The 22,765-nt window shown below is 53.7% G+C and overlaps 4 protein-coding genes across 5 annotated transcripts; 2 read left to right on the top strand and 2 right to left on the bottom strand.

Moving 5' to 3' along the window:
* Positions 1–9: 9 nt before the first annotated feature.
* tm7sf3 (transmembrane 7 superfamily member 3) lies at positions 10–8,188 on the bottom strand. The gene is made up of 12 exons (XM_003972987.3): positions 7,970–8,188; positions 4,653–4,807; positions 3,246–3,396; positions 3,036–3,156; positions 2,344–2,515; positions 2,090–2,267; positions 1,823–1,909; positions 1,619–1,699; positions 1,365–1,517; positions 1,185–1,285; positions 942–1,104; positions 10–865 (listed from the first exon to the last, which is right to left on the bottom strand). Exons 1-12 carry the CDS (start codon positions 8,043–8,045, stop codon positions 612–614), a joined length of 1,692 nt encoding a protein of 563 aa, XP_003973036.3. The 5' UTR covers positions 8,046–8,188; the 3' UTR covers positions 10–611.
* A 514-nt stretch (positions 8,189–8,702) lies between these two features.
* Positions 8,703–10,868, bottom strand: fgfr1op2 (FGFR1 oncogene partner 2). The gene is made up of 6 exons (XM_003972958.3): positions 10,617–10,868; positions 10,132–10,268; positions 9,921–10,038; positions 9,714–9,856; positions 9,513–9,626; positions 8,703–9,080 (listed from the first exon to the last, which is right to left on the bottom strand). The coding sequence occupies exons 1-6, from the start codon at positions 10,639–10,641 to the stop codon at positions 8,943–8,945; spliced, it is 675 nt and encodes a 224-aa protein (XP_003973007.2). The 5' UTR covers positions 10,642–10,868; the 3' UTR covers positions 8,703–8,942.
* On the top strand, positions 10,857–12,698 carry med21 (mediator complex subunit 21). Its single transcript, XM_003972986.3, has 4 exons — positions 10,857–11,002; positions 11,309–11,423; positions 11,624–11,724; positions 12,159–12,698. Exons 1-4 carry the CDS (start codon positions 10,961–10,963, stop codon positions 12,336–12,338), a joined length of 438 nt encoding a protein of 145 aa, XP_003973035.1. The 5' UTR covers positions 10,857–10,960; the 3' UTR covers positions 12,339–12,698.
* A 1,091-nt stretch (positions 12,699–13,789) lies between these two features.
* Positions 13,790–22,699, top strand: LOC101065541 (serine/threonine-protein kinase 38-like). Of its 2 annotated transcripts, none has more exons than XM_029851659.1 (14): positions 13,790–14,104; positions 15,870–16,009; positions 16,704–16,755; positions 16,825–16,947; positions 17,037–17,120; positions 17,193–17,316; positions 17,381–17,535; positions 17,649–17,751; positions 17,863–17,924; positions 18,567–18,684; positions 18,755–18,878; positions 18,944–19,039; positions 19,143–19,306; positions 19,398–22,699. In XM_029851659.1, the coding sequence occupies exons 2-14, from the start codon at positions 15,876–15,878 to the stop codon at positions 19,520–19,522; spliced, it is 1,464 nt and encodes a 487-aa protein (XP_029707519.1). In that variant the 5' UTR covers positions 13,790–14,104; positions 15,870–15,875; the 3' UTR covers positions 19,523–22,699. The 2 variants fall into 2 exon arrangements, with proteins under 2 accessions (XP_029707519.1, XP_003973006.2); XM_003972957.3 differs by having other exon boundaries at positions 13,792–14,104; positions 19,143–19,234.
* Positions 22,700–22,765: the final 66 nt, after the last annotated feature.

The following is a 22,765-nucleotide window of genomic DNA, read 5'->3' as shown; positions in this document are numbered from 1 at the left end:
TCAAGGAAATAAAGCACGTGTAGGTTTATTCTGCTCAAACGCGTAGCGATACATTTGTGTGTTATTCGGAATAAAGGGGGCGGGGCCACGGGGGCGACCCAACGTCTGAAACTTTTAATGGCGGACGTGAAAGCGTCCAGACGATCAGGACGGGAGGAGTTGAGTCACCACGCTGACCTGGGGTCAGGGGTCACCCAGGGCCCAGACTGCCCCCCCCCTGACCGGCTCTGGGACGGTCCTCCCCTGAGTCCAAACGTCTCCGTCACTCGTGGTAAGACGACACATTTCTGTTTTTATTCTGGCAAAAAGCTGCAACATGACAATTTAAAAATGGGAAAAGTTCTAAAAACTTTCCACTTGAACTGGAAAATCGTCAGAAAGCACAGAACCTCAGTCAGAACCTGGTCCAGGGCCACGACCTACCCGGTCCCTGGAGCAGGTTCTGACGGCCCTGCTGGATCCCAGGTCCTCTTCTGTGGACCGGTCCGGTCCAGGCTGGGCCGTGAATTAGAAAGGTCACTTGAGTGTCTGCAGCCTCACCGAGGAGTCGTTGGTGCAGACGCACGAGTGTGCACGAGTGTGCACGAACGCCAGCCCTCCGGTGGGAGGAGCTACAGGAGCAGAGGCGTGTGTTCTCCCACCGCCTCTTTCCTCTGGCTCAGCTGCTGCACCCGGGCCAGGAGCCGGTTGGGCAGCGAGGGGAAGTGGTGGCTCGGGTCCAGCACGTTGGTCTCGCGGCGTTCCCGCTCCTGCTGCCACATGAGGTACGGGCTGGGCGGGAAGAACGGGCGCGTGCGCTCGCGGTGGAGCTGCAGGACGATGCCGCCCACGCCCAGCACCACCCACACGGTGATCATGACGAAGTCTGAGGGAGGAAGACGGGAGGAGGAGTTGGCGGGAGGCGTGAGCACGGCGGCGGCGCCGACGGGTCGCGGACTCACCGATGGTCTGGAAGGGCACGTCGGTGAAGGCGGCGCTGAAGTTGCTGTTCAGGAAGCGCTTGAGGATGTTGAGCGTGATGTAGGAGAGGCTGGTGTACACGTAGGCGTTGACGGCCAGGACCACGGCGTACGCCCCCAGCACGCCGCACGTGAGGATGTTCCCCTGAAAACCAGGAGGTTCCTGAGTCAAAGGGTCAACACGCACCCTCGGCCACCAGGGGGCAGCAGAGCCCAGCCGTTTACCTCTCTGGGCCACCGCACGAAGAAGAGCGGAACCACGAGCAGGACGCTGCAGAACGTCACCCAGAACACGACGTCGGAACGCCGGAACACGTCCAGGTCCCCTGAGGAGGAAACGGAACGTTTGTGAAGCATTTATCAGTTAACCTCCGAATATCCACCGATGTCCCGAGAGTCTCGTACCCAGAGGGGTGAAGAGGACCAGGGAGGCCACCAGGAAGCCCAGCATCAGTCCCACCACGACCACGCACGCCATGACGGAACCGAACCGCCACCAGCTCATCACCAGGACGACCCCGCCCAGCACTCCGATCACCGCCGACAGGACGAGGCGGACTGTGGACGCACAGAGACAAGGAGCGTTCAGCACGGCGCCAACGGGGCGGCGATCACGGCGCCAACGGGGCGGCGATCACGGCGGGACGCTCGGCGCTCACGGTTGTAGTCCAGCTCCGCTGTCCTGGTGATCAGCACGAAGAAGAAGAACGCCGCGAAGCCGAAGCCCATGCAAAACAGCTCTGGTGGGGGGGGGGGGGACAGGTGAGAGGTCGTGTGACATCGCTGTGACATCATCATGGGATCACGCGTCATGTGACGGCCTCGGGAGGCCCCGCCTCCCCACACACAAACCAGGAACTGACCACATTTGAAGAACCGGTGACCAAAGAAGCAGACGAAGAGGCCGGCCAGCCCGGTGAGGGTGAACAGCACCTTGGTGGACGTCCTTCCTGAAAGACAAAAGCGCGTGACCTCGGTGACCTTGGTGACCTCTGAGCGCAGGTTCACGGGATTCAGACGAGGTCGGCGCTGATTTCGGGCCGGCGCCGCCGTCTCATGACCGCTGCAGATAAACTCATTATGTGTCACAAGACCGTTGAGGACAACGACGGCGGCGGGCGGCGTCTCACCCAGCGTCCTGCAGTTGTCCAGCGTGGACGCAAAGCTGCAGGCGTAGGTGTGCACGGGCAGGTAGGAGGCGGAGCTGTTCAGCAGGGGGTCTCTGACCACCACGGAGTAGACCACGCCCTGGCCGGGGATGGAGGTGAACGCCGCCAGCGTCAGCTCGGTGAATGACAGGGTCAAGACCTGAGGAGAGAGGCGGAGTTAAGCTCGGCCCCGCCCCCGGCCCCGCCCCCAGCGGTAAACGACCACGCCGTCCTACCCGTCGGCCCTTCTGGGTCAGCCCCCTGACGTCGGCCACGGCCTGAATGGCGCTGAACAGGCTGTGCTGGGAGAGGTCGTTCTCCGGCAGGAAGTACTGGTAGACGTCGTACTGCAGCCGCCAGCGGGTGTCGGCGCCGGTGGAGGCGTCGCAGGGGGGCGGAGTCACTCCTCTGACGGGGGGACGCGGTTACGGTCGGAGACAGAGATGAGGCCAGATTATGTCAGCGTGGAACCATCAAGCTCGACTTTCAGAGACAGGAAGTGTGTGTGTGTGTGTGAGGTTGTGTGTGTGTGTGTGAGGTTGTGTGTGTGTGTGTGTGTGTGTGTGAGGTTGTGTGTGTGTGTGTGTGTGTGTGTGTGTGTGCGTCAACACATTAAAACTGAAACTTCACTCTTTCCAACATTAAGTCATATCCTCGGAAATTCTACATCTTGATCACACACACAGATTTCCTATCTTTGTGAGGACCGCCAGACAGAAAACGCTCCCTGACCTTTGACCTCTGACCCCGGTTCTAACTTTAGCCTCAACCAGACCTCTGAGGCTGGAGGACACATTCATTCTGAGGAAACTACATGAAACTGGGAGGAACCGCTCAGCTAACGGAGGTTCTCAGGAGGTTCTGGGAGCTGAAAGATCAAAGCCTGTGATCAAAGCAGAACCACGGTGCTGACGGACCCGCGTCGTACCTGTCAGAACCTAAATTTGCTGGGGCGAAGTGGATGGTGGTCTCGTACAGGTTGTAGCGGACGTACACATTTGGATCAACCTCCAGGTTGAATTCCATGTTACAAGCTCCAGGAACCGGATCTAAGGAACCGGATCAAAGATCGGGTCAGAACCAGAACCAGACCTGCTGCCGGATGAGAACCTGTTGATGCGTCAGGGAGCAGCTTTACCGGTGCTTGAGTAGGAGAGGACCAGCCCGGTGCCCGTCACCGAGGTCCCAGCAGGAGACGACAGGAACCAGGAGACGGACATCTGGGCCGGCTGGAGGGCCGACAGGAGCCCCGAGTCCACCGCCGTCAGGAAGGAACCGGGCCGCAGAACCTGGAGCACAAGCACAGACGTGTGATCCGGGGCCTGTGAGGAACCGGACAATGTTCTGATCCAGTGTTCTGAGGACATCAACGCTCCAATTCAGCAAAAGTTCTGAAGCTTCACACATTTCAAAGAGCTTCCTGCTTCTCTGCAGATGTTTCCACATGTGGGGGAGGGACACCTGGACGGGGACCCCACAGCTGGACGGGGACCCCACAGCTGGACGGGGACCTCACAGCTGGACGGGGACCCCACAGCTGGACGGGGACCCCACAGCTGGACGGGGACCCCACAGCTGGACAGGGACCTCACAGCTGGACGGGGACCTCACAGCTGGACGGGGACCCCACAGCTGGACGGGGACCCCACAGCTGGACGGGGACCTCACAGCTGGACGGGGACCTCACAGCTGGACGGGGAACCTGGACAGCTGGACGGGGACCCCACAGCTGGACGGGGACCTCACAGCTGGACGGGGACCTCACAGCTGGACGGGGAACCTGGACACCTGGACGGGGACCCCACAGCTGGACGGGGACCTCACAGCTGGACGGGGACCCCACAGCTGGACGGGGACCCCACAGCTGGACGGGGACCCCACAGCTGGACGGGGACCTCACAGCTGGACAGTTGGACGGGAACCTCCCAGCCCAGAACCCTGATCTCCCCTTGAAGCACCAGATGTGCAGCTCTCAAACGTCTCCTCTCAGCTCATGAGAGGAGCGAAGGTCAGCGAAGGTCACGGGCTGAGTCCTGGGTCGGGCTGACCAGAACTGGTTCAACAGCCGTTCTGATGGCTCCACCTCCTGGTCTGGGTCCGGATGGGTCCGGATCTGGCTTCCTGGAGCTGATCTGCTGCTTCGGCGGCGTCTCCTGTCTGACCCGAGCTGGTCCAAATCTGCCCGAGGCTCCTGGGAGCGGCGCCAGCAGGTTTTCCCTCGGATGGACCCAGACGGCTCATGACCGAGGCAGCGCGGGTCAGCTGACCGAGGCAGCGCGGGTCAGCTGACTGCTGCAGCGCGGGTCAGCTGACTGCTGCAGGCCGCCGCCCACAAAGCCTCATTCATTAGGGGGAATTAGGGGAGGTTATCCCACGCGCGCCGAGCGTTTCGGGCCAAAGAAACTCATGAAATCCAATTAAAAGAAGCAAAATTCTGATTTACTGTTGGAGCGGTTCCCAAAGGTCGGCGCTGCCTTCAGGCCCCTAAAGGCCCATTTGCAGCCCGGCCCGGTTCTGGTGCTGCTGCCAAGGAGAAAGCGCTCACCCTGTAGTAGGACAGCGTGGCGTTGTGGTCCTGCGTGTGGAACTGCAGCGTGACGAAGGCCACGTCGACGGGGATGGCGGCCACCACGGCCTGGAGCGTCTGGTTCACGCCCATGGTCACGTTCTGAGGCGCCCCGGGCAGGAAGGTCACGCGGCCTGTGAGGGAGGCACCACAGCTCAGCACATGATCCACAGCTTCGGCTTCAAGAACCGGGCTGGACACACAGGGGTTGCTACGGTAACCGAATGAAAGTGAGTGTGATGTTGGAAGGAGCAGCACCCACAGACGCTGCTAGTGCTCCTGCTAGCGCTCCTGCTAGCCCTCCTGCTAGCCCTCCTACTAGCGCTCCTGCTAGCCCTCCTACTAGTGCTCCTGCTAGTGCTCCTGCTAGCCCTCCTACTAGTGCTCCTACTAGTGCTCCTGCTAGTGCTCCTGCTAGCCCTCCTACTAGCCCTCCTACTAGTGCTCCTGCTAGCCCTCCTACTAGTGCTCCTGCTAGAGCTCCTGCTAGCCCTCCTACTAGTGCTCCTGCTAGCCCTCCTGCTAGTGCTCCTGCTAGCCCTCCTACTAGTGCTCCTGCTAGCCCTCCTGCTAGTGCTCCTACTAGTGCTCCTGCTAGCCCTCCTGCTAGTGCTCCTGCTAGTGCTCCTGCTAGCCCTCCTACTAGTGCTCCTGCTAGTGCTCCTGCTAGCCCTCCTACTAGTGCTCCTGCTAGTGCTCCTGCTAGCCCTCCTACTAGTGCTCCTGCTAGCCCTCCTGCTAGCCCTCCTGCTAGTGCTCCTGCTAGTGCTCCTGCTAGCCCTCCTGCTAGTGCTCCAGCTAGCGCTCCTGCTAGTGCTCCTGCTAGCCCTCCTGCTAGCCCTCCTGCTAGTGCTCCTGCTAGTGCTCCTGCTAGCCCTCCTGCTAGCGCTCCTGCTAGTGCTCCTGCTAGCCCTCCTGCTAGTGCTCCTGCTAGCCCTCCTGCTCACCCTCCTGCTAGTGCTCCTGCTAGCGCTCCTGCTAGCCCTCCTGCTCACCCTCCTGCTAGTGCTCCTGCTAGTGCTCCTGCTAGCCCTCCTGCTCCTGCTAGCCCTCCTGCTCCTGCTAGCCCTCCTGCTAGTGCTCCTACTAGCGCTCCTGCTAGCCCTCCTACTAGTGCTCCTACTAGCGCTCCTGCTAGCCCTCCTACTAGTGCTCCTGCTAGCGCTCCTGCTAGCCCTCCTGCTAGTGCTCCTACTAGCGCTCCTGCTAGTGCTCCTGCTAGTGCTCCTGCTAGCCCTCCTACTAGCCCTCCTACTAGTGCTCCTGCTAGCCCTCCTACTAGTGCTCCTGCTAGTGCTCCTGCTAGCCCTCCTACTAGTGCTCCTGCTAGCCCTCCTGCTAGTGCTCCTGCTAGCCCTCCTACTAGTGCTCCTGCTAGCCCTCCTGCTAGTGCTCCTACTAGTGCTCCTGCTAGCCCTCCTGCTAGTGCTCCTGCTAGTGCTCCTGCTAGCCCTCCTACTAGTGCTCCTGCTAGTGCTCCTGCTAGCCCTCCTACTAGTGCTCCTGCTAGTGCTCCTGCTAGCCCTCCTACTAGTGCTCCTGCTAGCCCTCCTACTAGTGCTCCTGCTAGCCCTCCTGCTAGTGCTCCTGCTAGCCCTCCTGCTAGTGCTCCAGCTAGCGCTCCTGCTAGTGCTCCTGCTAGCCCTCCTGCTAGTGCTCCTGCTAGTGCTCCTGCTAGCCCTCCTGCTCACCCTCCTGCTAGTGCTCCTGCTAGCGCTCCTGCTAGCCCTCCTGCTAGTGCTCCTGCTAGCGCTCCTGCTAGTGCTCCTGCTAGCCCTCCTGCTCACCCTCCTGCTAGTGCTCCTGCTAGTGCTCCTGCTAGCCCTCCTGCTCCTGCTAGCCCTCCTGCTCCTGCTAGCCCTCCTGCTAGCCCTCCTGCTCCTGCTAGCCCTCCTGCTCACCCTCCTGCTAGTGCTCCTGCTAGCCCTCCTGCTCACCCTCCTGCTAGCCCTCCTGCTAGCCCTCCTGCTCACCCTCCTGCTAGTGCTCCTGCTAGCCCTCCTGCTAGTGCTCCTGCTAGCCCTCCTGCTCCTGCTAGCCCTCCTGCTAGTGCTCCTGCTAGCCCTCCTGCTCCTGCTAGCCCTCCTGCTAGCCCTCCTGCTCCTGCTAGCCCTCCTGCTAGCCCTCCTGCTCCTGCTAGCCCTCCTGCTAGCCCTCCTGCTCCTGCTAGCCCTCCTGCTAGCCCTCCTGCTCCTGCTAGCCCTCCTGCTAGCCCTCCTGCTAGCCCTCCTGCTAGCCCTCCTGCTCCTGCTAGCCCTCCTGCTAGCCCTCCTGCTAGCCCTCCTGCTAGCCCTCCTGCTCCTGCTAGCCCTCCTGCTAGCCCTCCTGCTAGCCCTCCTGCTAGCCCTCCTGCTCCTGCTAGCCCTCCTGCTCCTGCTAGCCCTCCTGCTAGCCCTCCTGCTCCTGCATCCATCTGCCTCAGTAACCGGTTGGTTGTGGATTCCAAATCACCGTTGATGGAATGTGCAGATAAACGAGCGTGAAAAAGTGCAACAGCCACTGAAGTCACGACTTCCCGCGACGCCAGGCCGCCTCCCAGTGATCCCACTCTGCTCCCAGTACAACACTGGCCAACATTGATCACAGCCCGCCTGAACTTTCCTCGCTGTTTATCTTTCTGGCGTCGCGTCGCTCGTCGATAACGCGTCAGAGAGGTCCAACGGCCGCTGGCGTGTCTCAAGTTTTGCTTCATGTGTTGCGCAACAGTCACAGGACGCCGTCTCTCATGTCTCTCATGTCTCATGTCTCATGTCCTCATGCTGCTGCGTGGTCAGACTCCAGCTCAAACTTGACCTCTGCAGGACAACACGTCCAACACGTCCAACATGTCCAGCAGACGGCCCGAGGGGACATTCTGGACCCCAGGAGCCACAATCATGTGCTCACAGCTGCTGTGCAGAAAATCCTCTCACATGCACTCAATGTTGCACAAAGCAAAAGAGGAACAAGAGGCGGTCGCTCACATCTTTACCCCAATAATCCAAAATCTAGAATTTATTGGCCGTTTCAGCCTTAAAGTTGAATGTTTAGGATGGACTCCGGCAGACACACGCGCACTATTATAGAATTAAAAGACAAGAGGTGTGTTTTGGACTAGGCATTAGTAGCACAGCAATATAATCCTGATCCCCGAGGAGCTACTGGAAATTTAGATTAATATACATTTAATCTCGTGCGAATAACCCAACATCACCTGACGTGGAACAACATTTAAAACCCTTTTCATGTTACAACAAAACAGGAATTCCTCCCTGCAAACAGAGCTTTGACAGCCACGAACCGACCCAGGAACTCACCCTCTGCTTGGGTCCGAGCGGGACGCAGCAGCGGCAGCAGCAGCAGCAGCCGCGCGCACCAGCTCCACGCACGCATCGCGCTCTGAAGCTCCTCGCGCTGCTGCTTCAGCTCATCCGGAACATCGCAGCTTTCGGGGTCTCGCTCGAAGAGATCGCTGCCTGCGCAGAGGCGACATGTTTCAGCCTGACTGCTGCCGGGAGGCGCGCGCTTGGACCGTCAACGGCGCCTCCGCGAGAATCACGCCCCCGCTCTCGCGAGAGCTCCGCCCGCGCTGCTCCAAGATCGTAAATGGTGAGGAGATGACTCACTAAGTCCGCTGTTCCTCTGTAGTTTGTTGTACAGTAAAAATACCCGATTCAATAGATATTTAAATATAGAATCATACATTAAACGGTTCACATGTTTACAGTACTGTATATTTAATGTTTTTTCTTTCCATTTCTCAACATGCCTGAAAAGTATCCTTTTCCAACAACAATTAATTAATATTAAGCTTAAGTCAATTTATGGTTCCCAGTTGTTTTGTGTATGATTGTGGGTTCGTGGAACTGCACCAGAAAAGGGTGTTTTATATGTCCTGGGTTGAATACTGTTTCTATTCCTCCTTTTTAAGGTGCGGGTTCTTTAAAAACAGGAGAACAGAGAAGCTGAACTTCTGCAACGACCATAAAACAGAACTGATTAAATAATATGTCCACTTTTGGACACGGGCATCATCTCAGAGCAGGCAAGTTCAAGTTTGAAGAATCATTTCTTTTATTCACACGATAAAACTGTGGAGGCACCTCAGATTCGTGCACGTCGGCAACACGTGTGAGAATGACAGAAGTGCTGTTACCAAGTCCGTGTCTGGTTGCGTCAGACGCGCTAACGTGAGCACAGCTGGAAGAGGTCCTGCAGCTCTGCAAACGGACCGGCTGCTGTGCGTCCGGGGCGGCGGCAGCATGGCGGAGGACAGCTGCCCGGCGCTGTCTAGCTTTTCCGTAGACTGACGTCAGCGCTGGTCAGCAGCGGGGACATGGAGGTGCTCTCCGACGTGTCTTCCCTCTTCAGAATCATGAAGGCTTCCCGGCTGATGCCCAGCAGCTCCCGGAGTCCACTGTTCTCAAGCTAGAACAGAGGAGAGCGTGTCACTACAGTGCTGGACACTAAAGGCTCAGGAGCATGTTGCACGTATCCCCAGATTCATCAGGTGCCCAGAACACCTGCTGGCTTCTGTTGTCAAGAGTTTGACGGGCTTTTTATAAACGAATGCATCTAATTATCGAGCTTAGAAGGAAACAGCCGTTCCAGGCGATCATGTGTTTAGGGGGAAATGAACTCTTCATTAGGCTCCCTGATCTAGAACCTTGGTCAGGAGCTGTTGAGGATGGTGGTTTTGGAAGCGGCTACAAAAGCTTCACCGTTGACGATCGTTTGTCTCCCACTGCTGGTAAAACCCGTCCGTGTTCATTTGGATGTAAAACTATTTTCAGAGGCGCTGATCTTGCTCAGATGACCTTTAAATCCTGCGCTACAGCAGAAAACGCCGTTTGCTTTTACCTCCAGCTGTTTAATCCTCTCTTCATCTTCACACAGTCGTCCCTCGTCCACCTCTATCGCCTTCTTCATCACAGACGCCATCTCATTGATCTTGTCTATGTGTACTTGCATTTCCTGCAGGATAATATGTGAATAAATGTCTTAAACTATGAACAAAAACCTCCACTTTGAACGAGGGGAGTGATGGTGTGTCCCACTGACTGTGGTGTGCTGCTCCTTCAGCTGGCTCACAATGGCAGGGTCGTCCTTCTTGCTGGCCATGAGCAGCCTGAAAACCTGCTCCCTGTATTTGGTCATAATGAGCTCTAATGCTGATTGGTGCTCCTCTAACGACGTCCTCAGCTCTGCAATTGGAAAGACCATAAGACCAAAGGTCGTCGTCAACGGCAACAAACCACAAGCACCGACCTTTGTTTTCTAGCTGGAGTTGTCTGATCTGACGGTTTTCCTGTTGGATCCCCAGAACCAGACTAGAACGTGGACGATGTCTTGCGACCTGGTTCAGCGTGTCAATCTCCTCTTGGTACTGTCAGGAGACACCCAAGTGGGGTTTTTTAATCCTTTGATCCATTAAAGGACATGAAAACTCGACAGGCGTCATCGGCCGAGCTGACTTTACCTGTTGCATGGCTTCTACTCGCTTGTTGAGCGATGTTGTCTGCTCGATTAGCATCTCAGCAGCGTTGTCATGGTTACGAAGCCTTTCCACCAATGATTTAGCATCCGCCAAGACCTTTTCTAGGGAACAGTTCATTCCTGAGGAAATAAAGGTTAGTTATAGATTACTGTATACATGGTTTAAGCAGGATTTATTCAGAAGGATGATTTCTCCTACTGTCGAAACCTGAGGATATGAATGATACAGAGCACATGAATCTAATAACAGTAGCTGCAGGATAAAGTCAAGGACCGTATATGTATATACAGTATATGACCACAGGGATATATATCATGTGGCAGCCAATTCTTCCAGCTTACATTACGTTTAATAGCACCGTATGTTCTATAGTGTTACTAGCTAAGACAAAGGTAAAAGACGGTTGATTAACTGTCAGCATTACACTGTAAAAGGTTCATTCTGTTTGACTTCGCTACAAGCTGTACCTGGAGAGTTCAGAGTGTAGGACATTGCAGACTAGGATGACACTTCCTGTTGACGTTTGCTAGCTACAAGTTAGCCACAAGCTAGCTAGTCCCCATAAAGTTCCAAAAAAAGTAGAGATTCCGAAAGAGCGGTCTACAGATACGGTCGTCTTTACTCGCTGGGGGTGTAAACACGTCGATCGAAGCTCTGCTCGTACATCAGGTTGGGATACAGACAACTTAAACGGCAGGAGTTCCTCGGTGAGAGCCAAAGGTCCAAAATATCGCCTCATCACGCGAGATGTTATTTTATGACGATCTTCTCGCGAGAATAGCGGCGTGACGGTCGCTGTCTCACAGAAAACATGGCGGACCGGATAACACAGCTACAAGACGCTGTCAACTCAGTAGGACTTTTTATTTGTTTGCCCAATATTTTCTTGAGAGGAAATCAAAAATATTGAATCGTCATCTAGTTCTAAAGTGGGCCTTTTTGAAAACATGTACTTACTCTTTCGGGAGCCTGCTAACATCATGCTGGGAGGTGATGCTAACAAGCTTTGGCCTCGTTAGCACATTAAACGCTCTACTTGGTGTTATAGCATCATTCTACAACTGCTGTCGCTTAAATGCAGTTTTAAAGTGTTAAAGTGTGATGACCAGTAACGCTCACTGCTGTGCGATTCTTTTATTTATGGCTATTTCGTGTCCAGCTTGCAGATCAGTTTTGCAACGCCATCGGAGTCCTACAACAGTGTGCACCTCCTGCTTCTTTTAGCAACATCCAGACGGCAATAAATAAAGATCAGCCAGCCAACCCAACCGAAGGTGATGTGTATTTTCAACCTCTCCTTGTGTTACAGCATCTAATTCTGACTTCTCCTTGATGCATTAGTGGAAAACACCAATGCATGGTCTATATCCGTCCTCGAAGTCCCTGCAAGCTCACTGCACACCTTTCAGATTTTCTTGGGATCGTATTGTGTGGTTTTGTCTATGTTTTGACACGGATTTTTCTTTTCATGCAGAATATGCGCAGCTATTCGCCACCCTCATCGCCAGAACAGCCAAAGATGTTGACGTACTAATCGATTCTTTGCCCAGTGAAGAGTCTACATCAGCTCTGCAGGTAATAAGAGGAGGGGACGCCTGAAATCATTGACTATATTGATATTTTTTTCTTTTTAAATGGATGATTTGTTCGCCCTGAAGCTTCGTGTGTACCTCCACCCTGCAGACAGCAGGGGGAGCTGTGCGCGGCCTGGTTTACGAGGCTGGTCCATCAGAGACCGGCCCACTGGTTTTATTGGTGCCAGTGTTCTTGTTTCAGACTGATGATGATTAAAAGAGGAGAAACGTCTGATTTCCTTGTAAGAATATCACCCATGATAAAGACTAAAACGTGGCCGGTGTGCACATCCCCAACAGTGATAAATATTTCAGATTGGGCCACTGTAAACAACGTCATACGTGGTACTAGCGTGGTTCTGGACCTAAAGCCCAGCAGTCGGTGTGCTGCGAAAGATCTTGTTAACATTTTCATCCCCGAATATGCGTTGACAGGCCGCCAGTCTGCGACAGCTCGAGGACGAGAACCACGAAGCAGCCGCCCGTCTGGAGGAGGTGGTTGATCGTGGCAATATGCTGTTGGAGAAGATCCAGAGTGCGCTGGCGGACATCGCCCAGTCGCAGCTCCGTACCCGCAACGGAGCGCCCAGCCAGGTGTCGGCGGGGGACTCGTGATGTCCGCTGCCCCCTCGTCTCAGCTCTTCCTGTTTTTACCAGTCTGAAGGCACCGGTGTAGGAACCCTCTGATTCTACAGTGAAACAACCCTTTACGTGATTCTATAGACGTGTCTGGAGGCCAAATCTTTGGGATATATTTTTAACGGTCTGCACAAGTGTGTGTGAAACCCCCTGTATATTTTGTTTTACCTATATAGCATCTATATGTCATGTCTGTTTTTGTATTTATATTTTGACCTGTTAAAATGCCTTTATTAATGGATTTATTATTTTTAAATAACACTTTGCATAAAAAACTGCTCTATAAACTCTAAAACATTTCAAATAAAATGTGCTTGTACAACGGTTTCTCCAGGACGCCAGTGTTGGTCATAAATATTGGAGAGATTGAGTCTCTGGGATGAACCAGACAATTCCAAGGACCCAAATGAAATCCCTTGAAGCGCGGCTCATTTTCAGGCGTGTGCATGGTGCAGCCTTGTGTGGCTGAACTCTAAACTGCTCAGGGAAGCGGGCGGCAGCGCCGGAGGTTTGTCTCACACTCTAAATTTAGCTGCTGTCACGGCTCAAAGAGCCTCAATGATGTGAGAATTATAAAAAGAGCCTTGTCTTCTGACACCACACCCAGAACTGGGCAGGATACACCCACCTCCGCGTGTTGACATCACAAATAACGGTAAATTCCCCTCATGAGTAGTTCAGCCTTATAAGGACATTTACACGCTGCTGTGTGTTTTTATATTAAACTAAACCCGCTGTTATACTTTATAGCCAGTACTTCACTCGGTCCTAATTAGTTGTCATTGCCCACGCACGCGCACTTTATTTGTCTCGTTGCCCTTTAGAATTTACAGTGGACACCAGAACAATTGGTAGAAATCAGAGTGGATTTTTCCAATAAATTTGCTTGAATGAAATCTCTGCATTTTTATAATTAAGACAATTTATGCTTTCACAAGGTCACATTATTCAGTTTTCCCTTGACAGTCTGACCTAGTGCATACATTGGTTCGCTATGTGGCATTATATTAATCATTTATATCTCCTCATTAATATATTTTGTGTTCTGTATGATTCATTCTTGACGATTAATTATTGATTCCATGGAGAGCTACACTGCTGTAACCTAAATTTGTTTCACTGTATATTATCATTGTAGGAATAAGAGTGTCTGTATACCTGGAGAGTATAAAACATGTGTTGTTTTTATTAATTAATTTATAAGATGAAAGATTAGAGTAGCTCCGAGCATTCTGGCAGGTTCATCTTATATATGTTAGCGTGCTAACGGAACAAAGCTGCTGTTGATGAGCAAGCCGGGATAACTGTTTCTATTGGCTGATTCACCTGTCACTCATAACTCTCCCTGCTATGTGATTGGTCAGCGGAAAACATCGGCCCCATTCCTTGTGTGTAATTGGCTCGCGATAACGTCACTCGTAAGACACGCCCCCTGCGTGGCTGGAGCGTCCGTAGAGCCCAGCGGTCCCAGGAAGCGTCGCTGCCTCCTCTATGATAAAGACGCCAAGAAGGTCAATGTTTACGGATGGAAATGTGAAAATGTCTTTAGTTTAATCCAGCCAGCCGGTTGCGCACATCCGAGGACTTCGGCTGCGGTGTTTTCGCTTGAGTTTTTGTGAAATCCTCGGAGCGTCCAGCTTGTGCCGCCTGGATATCCGCCAGAACGACGCCAAATAACCACATTTTCCATCAATCGCGGGGTGGCGGCCAGCCAACCATCGACTCTGGAGCCGGACACGGAGGTAGGACCGTCTGGGACCGGGGTCCCCTGGCTCTGATGCTGGGCCACCTTATGGGAGAGAGCTAGCGGCTATTACACATTAATAACGCGCTTTATTGCAGCCCAGCCGCGCTCACAATACTTTAGTACCGGACTCTAAACGAGCTGGCGGAACCTTAAAATAGTTCATTAGGATCTCTGACCACCAAAATAATACACGGGTGTCAAATGGAACGTGTTTGAAATATTATGGGATGTCAGACATCATCCTGCGTGCGTGCGCGTGAGTGTGTTTGCACTCATTTCCCCTCAAGACTCATGACTGAGTCTTTATATTCAGGATCTGAAGGGCCTCCTGTCTCACTGACAGCAGGTGAAGGGCGGAGTGTGTGTGTGTGTGTGTGTGTGTGTGTGTGTGTGTGACTATATGTCTGAGTGTGTAAGTGCCTCCACACACACGCACGCGCCCCTGGTCTGCTGCTTCTGACCTGCTGTGACACTTGTGCTCCCAGTTACTGGAAGTCACTGTTGTGGAATCTCAGAAGAATTCCCAGACTTCTGGAAGCTCTGGGTGGTTCTCCTGTTGGTGAAGCTTCTGCTGTGCTCGTGTGTGTGTGTGTGTGTGTGTGTGTGTGTGTGAGTGTGGGTGTGAGTGTGAGTGTGAACCTGCAGACGGAGCCAAAAGTATCGCGTCAAAGCTTCTTCTGACCTTTCAGTTTTCAGTCTGGTGGAAAAATAAAACCTCCAGACCTGTGTTAGTCATTAAATGACTAATTAATTCCATTACTGAGCTTCCTGTATTGGAGCCTGGGAATTATGGGAAATGAGAAACAGATCAAATGTGTTGTGTGAATGAACCAAATAGTTTTATGAGGTCGTCTCTGTTGTCTTAATTAAAATGAATCTCGCAAGGTGTGAAACATAAAAACAGGATCATTGTAAAGGTCATTTAGGGAACATGAACGCTGCCATAGAGGAACATTTATCAGTCAGGAAGTTCAATGTTTCCAGTAATTATGGGTAAAAAAGAATAGAATAGAATCTCCTAAACTCCCCCAAAATCCGGTAAATTCAGCCTTTATCAGAATAAAAGCAGATATGGGGGCAGTTCTGAACCTGCTCGGGCCGGGGGAGGAAACGGGGGCGCTATCTTTGTCCTGCAGCACTTTCATCAGGATAATCAGGCCCATTCTCAGCGTCCTGATTAGGAGCTGCTGAAGAGGCCATGACGTCCGTCATCTTCATCTTCATCTCCCTGCACTAACGAGCTCATTGTTCCTCCCTCCACACGGCCGCTGGTCCAGAATGAGGATTTTCTTAACACGGTTTGTGAGGCGGCGTCGGCCTGGAAGAGATGTGTGAGATGTTCTAGGAATGAAGACCCGAGAACATACTGGCCCGACTGGAAGTGTCTCGCTGGTCCCGGAAAAGAGGCAGACTCAGAGGTGACGAGGGAATCAAAGTCCGCAGGCTAAAAACAGGCTCAGCCTTGTTTTAGCTCCCGCTCTCAGGGTGGGAGGATCCAGGATCTGGCAGGTCTGGACGGGCCTGAACCTCCAGAGGTGAGGCGGTCCGGCTGAAGGAAGCAGAAACGTGGAGGCTGATGTTTGTGGTCACCTCACATCAGAGTGTTGCAACGGCGCCGCTGAAGCAACGTTTTACACAATCGCAGCTTCCTCTCTCCAGCAGGGACTCAAACCCAACACTGTGGTGGACACTTGCCGTCCTCCTCCTGTGCTCCTCCTGAAACCTGTGTTGTTATGAATGGAGGTCGCTCTGTGTTCCAGGATAGCATGGCCATGACGGGGGGGACGGCAGCGGCCCTTCCCATGAGCAACCACACCAGAGAGAGGGTGACGGTGGCCAAGCTCACCCTGGAGAACTTCTACAGCACCCTGCTAACCCAGCACGAGGAGCGAGAGATGAGGTGAGTCTGCCCCAGTGGTGCAACGCTGCTCACTTCCTCATACAGCTGCTCAAAAGAGGGAAATAAACACACGACCTCTAGTGTCAGGGGTCCGAGATCAGAGGTTAGAACAATAATAAGCTCCAGGTGCTTGAGGAGCTCCGGGTGCTTGAGGAGCTCCGGGTGCTTGAGGAGCTCCGGGTGCTTGAGGAGCTCCAGGTGGTTGAGGAGCTCCGGGTGCTTGAGGAGCTCCGGGTGCTTGAGGAGCTCCGGGTGCTTGAGTAGCTCCGGGTGCTTGAGGAGCTCCGGGTGCTTGAGGAGCTCCGGGTGCTTGAGGAGCTCCAGGTGCTTGAGGAGCTCCAGGTGCTTGAGTAGCTCCAGGTGCTTGAGGAGCTCCAGATGGTGGAGGAGCTCCGGGTGTTTGAGGAGCTCCAGATGGTTGGGGAGCTCCAGGTGCTTGAGTAGCTCCAGATGCTTGAGGAGCTCCAGATAGTTCAGGAGGTCCGGGTGCTTGAGGAGGTCCAGGTGCTTGAGGAGCTCCAGGTGCTTGAGGAGCTCCAGATGGTTGGGGAGCTCCAGGTGCTTGAGGAGCTCCAGGTGCTTGAGGAGCTCCAGGTGCTTGAGGAGCTCCAGGTGGTTGAGGAGATTGTTCCATCACATCTCAGTCAGGACATATTTGACTGTTGCTGTCTGTTGTCTTTTTATCCACGATCAGACAGAAGAAGCTGGAGAAGGCGATGGATGAAGAAGGGCTGCCAGATGAGGAGGTAAGTCATCTTTATGCTGTGGCCCAGAATGCTCTCTGGCATCGCTCTGACGCGCTGTCTCACCTGCAGAAGGTAACGCGGCGCTCGCAGCACGCCCGTAAGGAGACGGAGTTCCTGCGGTTGAAGAGGACCAGACTCGGGTTGGATGACTTTGAGTCCCTGAAAGTCATCGGACGAGGAGCCTTTGGGGAGGTAAACGTCTCCAACAGCTTCGTCTTTATCACAAACATCTCCGATACTTCCGGTGCTGCTTCACTGACGCGCGGTGTCGACTCCTTCAGGTCCGTCTGGTGCAGAAGAAAGACACGGGTCACATTTATGCCATGAAGATCCTTCGAAAAGCTGACATGTTGGAGAAGGAGCAGGTACAGGTGTCACGGGCTCCAGGGTGGGGAGTGGACCGGGCCGACCCATCCACCTGCTCCTTCTGTCTGCAGGTGGCTCACATTCGAGCGGAACGCGACATCCTGGTGGAGGCGGACAGCGCCTGGGTGGTCAAGATGTTCTACAGCTTTCAGGACAAGAGGAACCTTTACCTGATCATGGAGTTCCTGCCTGGAGGTTGGTCCTGATGGAGCGGCGGAGGTGAAGGCGGAGGTGAAACCCAGGCGTTGTGTTTCTGCAGGCGACATGATGACGCTGCTGATGAAGAAGGACACGCTGTCTGAGGAGGCCACCCAGTTCTACATCGCAGAGACCGTGTTGGCCATCGACTCCATCCACCAGCTGGGCTTCATCCACAGGGACATCAAACCAGACAACCTGCTGCTGGACTCCAGGGTGAGACGCCTGTGAACACGCTGCTTCTCCAGACGTTTCTCCAGCTGCTTCTCCAGATGTTTCTCCAGATGTTTCTCCAGCTCCCCCCATGACCACCGTCCGTGTGCTCGCAGGGTCACGTGAAGCTGTCCGACTTCGGCCTGTGCACGGGCCTGAAGAAAGCTCATCGCACGGAGTTCTACAGGAACCTGACCCACAACCCCCCCAGTGACTTCTGTGAGTTCACGCGCTCCAAATCACACGTTGGTCGTTTTAGCGGCGTTTCGAATCCCTTCGGTGGTCGGAAGTTTACAACCTAATGTGATTAAAGTCTCTTCATCTTCACAGCTTTTCAGAACATGAACTCCAAGAGGAAAGCAGAGACCTGGAAGAAGAACCGGAGGCAGCTGGTACGCCTGACATCAGGGGGTCAGGGTTAGATCCGGGTCAGGGTTGGATCCGGGTCAGGGTTGGATCAGGATCAGGGTTAGATCAGGGTCAGGGTCAGGGTTGGATCAGGATCAGGGTTAGATCAGGAACCAGGAGAAGAGAAGTTCAGAGGGGGCCAGGGGGTCAGTCAGTGGGGGGGTGGTGAGAGAGGGGGCCTCCTCAGTGCACTGCCGAGGTTCCCTTGAGCAAGGCTGCTTACTCACCTCTTCCTTAGTCATTGCGCATGGATCCAGGTGTAAACACAGTTCTTTGCCCCCTGTGGGATTAATAACGTCTCCTGCTGCTCCAGTACTAACTGTCCCTGCTCCTGTCCCCGCCTCCGTCCCTGTCCCCATCCCCGTCCCTGTCCCCGCCCCTATCCCCATCCCCACCCCTGTCCCCATCCCTGTCCCCGCCCCTGTCCCCGCCCCTGTCCCCATCCCTGTCCCCATCCCTGTCCCCGCCCCTATCCCCGCCCCTGTCCCCATCCCTGTCCCCGCCCCTATCCCTGTCCCCATCCCTGTCCCCATCCCTGTCCCCGCCCCTATCCCCGCCCCTGTCCCCGCCCCTGTCCCCATCCCCGCCCCTGTCCCCATCCCTGTCCCCGCCCCTGTCCCCGTCAGGCGTACTCCACGGTGGGGACCCCGGACTACATCGCTCCTGAAGTCTTCATGCAGACAGGATACAACAAGCTGTGTGACTGGTGGTCTTTGGGGGTCATCATGTATGAAATGCTGATCGGTAAGAAGGTTTCAGTCCGGTTCCTGGTCCAGTTCCTCATGGAGGAGACTCACCGACTGGTTTTCTTTAGGTTACCCACCGTTCTGCTCCGAGACGCCACAGGAGACGTACCGGAAGGTGATGAACTGGAAGGAGACGCTGGTCTTCCCCCCTGAAGTCCCCATCTCAGAGAGGGCCAAAGACCTCATACTAAGGTGGGTGGGGACGTGGTCAAGGACCAGCAGCACCACAGAAGGGCCTGACTCTCTTCTGGGTTCAGGTACTGCACCGACGCTGAGAACCGGATCGGAGCCGCCAATGTGGAGGAGATCAAGAGCCACCAGTTTTTTGAGTCGGTGGACTGGGAACACATCAGGTACTGGAGGGGCTGGGATCAGGGCCTGGTTTCTATGGAAACATGCTGTCTGAAGGTTTGAGTGGCGCCGGTGTCAGCAGGAATCTTCTCCCCCCCCCCCCAGGGAACGGCCCGCGGCCATCTCCATCGAGATCAAGAGCATCGACGACACGTCCAACTTTGACGACTTCCCAGAGTCCGACATCCTTCAGCCAGGTGGGTCGAAGTGGAGCCGGAGTCTCTGGGAAGCAGGGACGACTGTGTCTGGTTCGTGTGGTGCACGTGCACGTGCGTGAGAGTGGTTGGGTCCTGCTCAAATCAAAGGCTTGTGTGTAGCGCCCCCTGGCGGCGGTGGAGTAACTCTTCTCTGTGTCAGCAGCCAGCGCCACCGAGCCGGACTTCAAGGCCAAGGACTGGGTGTTCCTGAACTACACCTACAAACGCTTCGAGGGTCTGACGCAGCGCGGCACCATTCCCACCTACATGAAGGCGGGGAAGGCCTGACGCTGCCCAGCAGGGGGCCTCTCCCACGCGGGGGCCCAGGGGGCGGCCACGGGGCCCCGCTGGAGGCCCGGGGGACCCAGGGCGGGCCCCCGCTGGAGGCTGTGCCTCGGCCTCATCGCAGCTTGTTCAGCCACCACATTAGTTACCACATTACCTCCGTGCTCGGCCTCATCTCTGGCTCCGCCCACTGAGGCGGCGCCGGGCGGCGTTCCTCCTGAACTGCTCCGTCGGCCCTGAGGGAGGAATTCAGAGGACGCTTCCCGTGTCGCCGCTGCAGGTCCTGAGCTGTGTCTCCTGGGCAGGACTTCGGTCCTGCTCTAGTCCCGTCTTCAAGGATTATTCCAGCATGACCTTGAGGTTTGAGCCCTGAGAGGGATTTTATGGCTCCTCTGCAGCTCCGCAGCACTGAACAGGACGGGGACACGGGGACACGGGGACACTGTCCCTGTCTCTAGCTTAGCAGCAGCTTCCCCTAACCCCTCGCACCGGTCCTGCAGGGTCACGCTGAGCTCAGTCAAGTCAAAGTCCCGGAGTCGAACCTGGGATTCTGTCCAGATCCCTGGAAACTTTTGTAAATGTTTGGAAGTTTTATTTATGTCCTAAAGATCCCGTGCTAACGTCTGCAGCAGCGACGCTTCTGGAATGATGACAATCCTCTTTGTAAAGGAATAACGGTTGTTTTTACACCTTCAGCTTCAAGTCGCAAACGTTGAAGTGCTTATGTTGCCAAAATGACAAATACAGTCAGAGTAAACTTGATATATCGTGTAACAGGGTTGACGTCAACGTCTTCGCTTGACCCTTGCTGTTAGCGTTAGCATTAGCATGCGTTCAAAGCTCTAAATCCAGGCTGGAACCCTCCTGAACCGTTGGAGTGAGCCCACAACGTGCCTTCAGGTCTCTGGTGACCCGCTCAGCAGTTCCTCCAACAGCGTCAGAGACTCGTCAGAGGGGAGAAGGACAGGAGGAGGTCCGCTCCATTCAACCAGAACATCTCGGTTGAGGAACGTAAATCAGCTCTGCAGCTCTGGGACGCCTTGACAGGTTCCTTGGATTCCTGGCTTTAGTTCATTCCTCTGATCTTCCATCCCGTCCAAAAGCATCAGAACGACGTGGATCAACCATCAAGCCCGACGGTGAAGGGACGCGGAGCCACCTGGAATCACCAAAGAACCGTTTGCATTGTGTTGACTTTAGATGCTTCGACGCAGCGTCACGTTACAGAGGATGAGACGACCTTCAGCCCAAACACCTCCGTGGTGGTTCCACTCATCGGGACAGGCGTCCCAATGCAGGACAGGGGACAGGACAGGCACGCGGGACTGACCTCTCTGCTCAAGGCTGGAGGCTTCAGAGGGATTTATTCAGTGCACGTTGAGATTTGATGGCAGTAACTCGGCACCAGACCCCTCCTGACCCCTGCTCAGCTGGAAAAAATGGAATGTTCCGGAGAGATTTGGGTTCACGCTAACTGGATTAGCCGCACCTGCGTTAGCACATATTTATTGCATCAGTTTGAGCGGGAGACGACGGTGTCCTTGTCCACCCTTCCTACTGGGGTCTTTTGGGGCATTTTCCTCTTCCCATCAAATCTGTCTGGTTTATTTAATCAAGTAGAAGCACTGGAGATAAAAATGCTGTAGCCAGATTCTTCGTTTATTTAAAGGGAGTTTGTTCCAAGGTGACGAAATGTCAGTTTTAATGGACCAAACCAGATCAATGTCTCAATGTCGGTGCGGTCGAGGCGGCGCCTGGAGCTGCACAGCGTTTCTGGTGGGAAGGTGAACGCTGATGGAGGCTCCAGCCACCTCAGAACCGAGGCTTCCTCTGAGACCCGGCTCACTGTATCAAACTTTTCCCCTCGTTAAAGCAGGAATCCACTCGTAAACGGTGGATGTAAATGCTCGTTTCCACCCACCAGGACGCTGTTGTGAGTCCTTGTGTTGCTGTGTAAATATTGTTGAAGGCAACTGTCTGGAGAGAAGAAATGCTCGGTAAAATATTGAGTTCCTAATCCAGTGAGAAAAGGCTTCAAATAAAAGCTAAACCCCAAGTCTTTGCTCTGTTTTTGGACTTGTGCTTTGCTGTTACGCTGAGATAAAACGGTGACTTGGAGCCCAATGATGAGGAGGTTGAGAAGTCATCGAGGTGCCATTATCCTCCTGTCTTCCTCATTGCTCCTTTATCACCCTCCCAGGTCATTCGGGGGTGATGAGTTACTGATTGACAGCATTATCTGATGAGGGCGGTAGTGTCGCCGGCCGCCGCTAGAGGGCGCTGCAGGCCAAAGCTGCTGTATGAACGGTCAGAAAATGAGGCTAAATTAAAGGAACACCTCAAATAACTGACAGAATAAAAATCCACACCAACCTATGCCCATCAATTCTAACTCACAGTGATGTGAAATTGAGTATTGTGTTGTATTTAAAATGATTCATATTTGGATTAAGTGAATTAGGAATTTTTAACCCCAGTTCCCAGGGCGCTCCATAAAACCCAGTTTTCTCTCGTCCCTCTGGTTCTGGTGGCAGAAGGTGGGTGATGCTTTAATGCTGCAGTGGAAATCACTGGATTTTTATTCATATTTTGTTACATCTGAACATTGTTTCTTTGTTTGTTTGTTTTTCCATATCCCTCCGCTAGAGATGTAGTCCACCCTGTTAATTTTAATGGCCTAATTTACAAGGATTATTTTTTTTACTGTGGAGGCTAAAGAAGAAAAAAAGATATTTGGCGTTTTAAAGGCAAATATCAGTATGAAAGCAGTCCTGTAATAGGCTTTTAGAAATGAACTTTAGAACGGAACAAGGCCAAGCTTCAGACATATTAGAAATGTAACATTTGGTTTTTCACCATTATTTTTGTCACGACCCCACGTTCTCTCTGTTTATTAATATAAATGTGTGTAAATGACAAAGGTTAGAGAAGACAGACTTCTTTTGTTTGCTTTTTTATGCTTCTAAACTGACCTATAAAATTCAGGTCATATAAAATCAAATTGAGCTCCTCACGCAGGCTGTCAGTTATTTTCTTTGTCTGAATATTTCCGCCACACAAACGGAACACAACTGATCTGTACAACCTGTTTGTAAAGATTTCTACGTTACACAGAATCAAGCAACTTAAAATTGGTGTTTTGTGCATGTCAGGTGCTCCTGATTAAACTGTGACCATAGAGACTCTCCTAATGATGTCACCATTAAAGCGGCACATTAAAGGCACTTCCGGGTTCCAGGAGGGGTG

The sequence above is a fragment of the Takifugu rubripes genome, chromosome 18 (genome assembly GCF_901000725.2).
Source record: "Takifugu rubripes chromosome 18, fTakRub1.2, whole genome shotgun sequence".
NCBI lineage: Eukaryota > Metazoa > Chordata > Actinopteri > Tetraodontiformes > Tetraodontidae > Takifugu > Takifugu rubripes.
Note: the sequence above shows the minus strand (reverse complement) of the source record. Positions and strands in the feature narration are given on the sequence as shown.

Coding starts and splice junctions, on each gene's coding strand:
- tm7sf3 (XM_003972987.3), bottom strand. CDS start 8,045: ATGCGTGCGTGGAGCTGGTGCGCGCGGCTGCTGCTGCTGCTGCCGCTG. Junction 2,516..3,035: donor GCAAATTTAGGTTCTGACAG/GTACGACGCGGG, acceptor TCCCCCCGTCAG/AGGAGTGACTCCGCCCCCCT. Junction 1,518..1,618: donor AGCGGAGCTGGACTACAACC/GTGAGCGCCGAG, acceptor GTGCGTCCACAG/TCCGCCTCGTCCTGTCGGCG.
- fgfr1op2 (XM_003972958.3), bottom strand. CDS start 10,641: ATGTCCTACACTCTGAACTCTCCAG. Junction 10,039..10,131: donor GAGTAGAAGCCATGCAACAG/GTAAAGTCAGCT, acceptor GTCTCCTGACAG/TACCAAGAGGAGATTGACAC. Junction 9,857..9,920: donor ACTCCAGCTAGAAAACAAAG/GTCGGTGCTTGT, acceptor TTCCAATTGCAG/AGCTGAGGACGTCGTTAGAG.
- med21 (XM_003972986.3), top strand. CDS start 10,961: ATGGCGGACCGGATAACACAGCTACAAGACGCTGTCAACTCA. Junction 11,003..11,308: donor TACAAGACGCTGTCAACTCA/GTAGGACTTTTT, acceptor TTTCGTGTCCAG/CTTGCAGATCAGTTTTGCAA. Junction 11,725..12,158: donor AGTCTACATCAGCTCTGCAG/GTAATAAGAGGA, acceptor ATGCGTTGACAG/GCCGCCAGTCTGCGACAGCT.
- LOC101065541 (XM_029851659.1), top strand. CDS start 15,876: ATGGCCATGACGGGGGGGACGGCAGCGGCCCTTCCCATGAGCAACCAC. Junction 17,317..17,380: donor CATGGAGTTCCTGCCTGGAG/GTTGGTCCTGAT, acceptor GTGTTTCTGCAG/GCGACATGATGACGCTGCTG. Junction 19,307..19,397: donor TTCGTGTGGTGCACGTGCAC/GTGCGTGAGAGT, acceptor CTGTGTCAGCAG/CCAGCGCCACCGAGCCGGAC.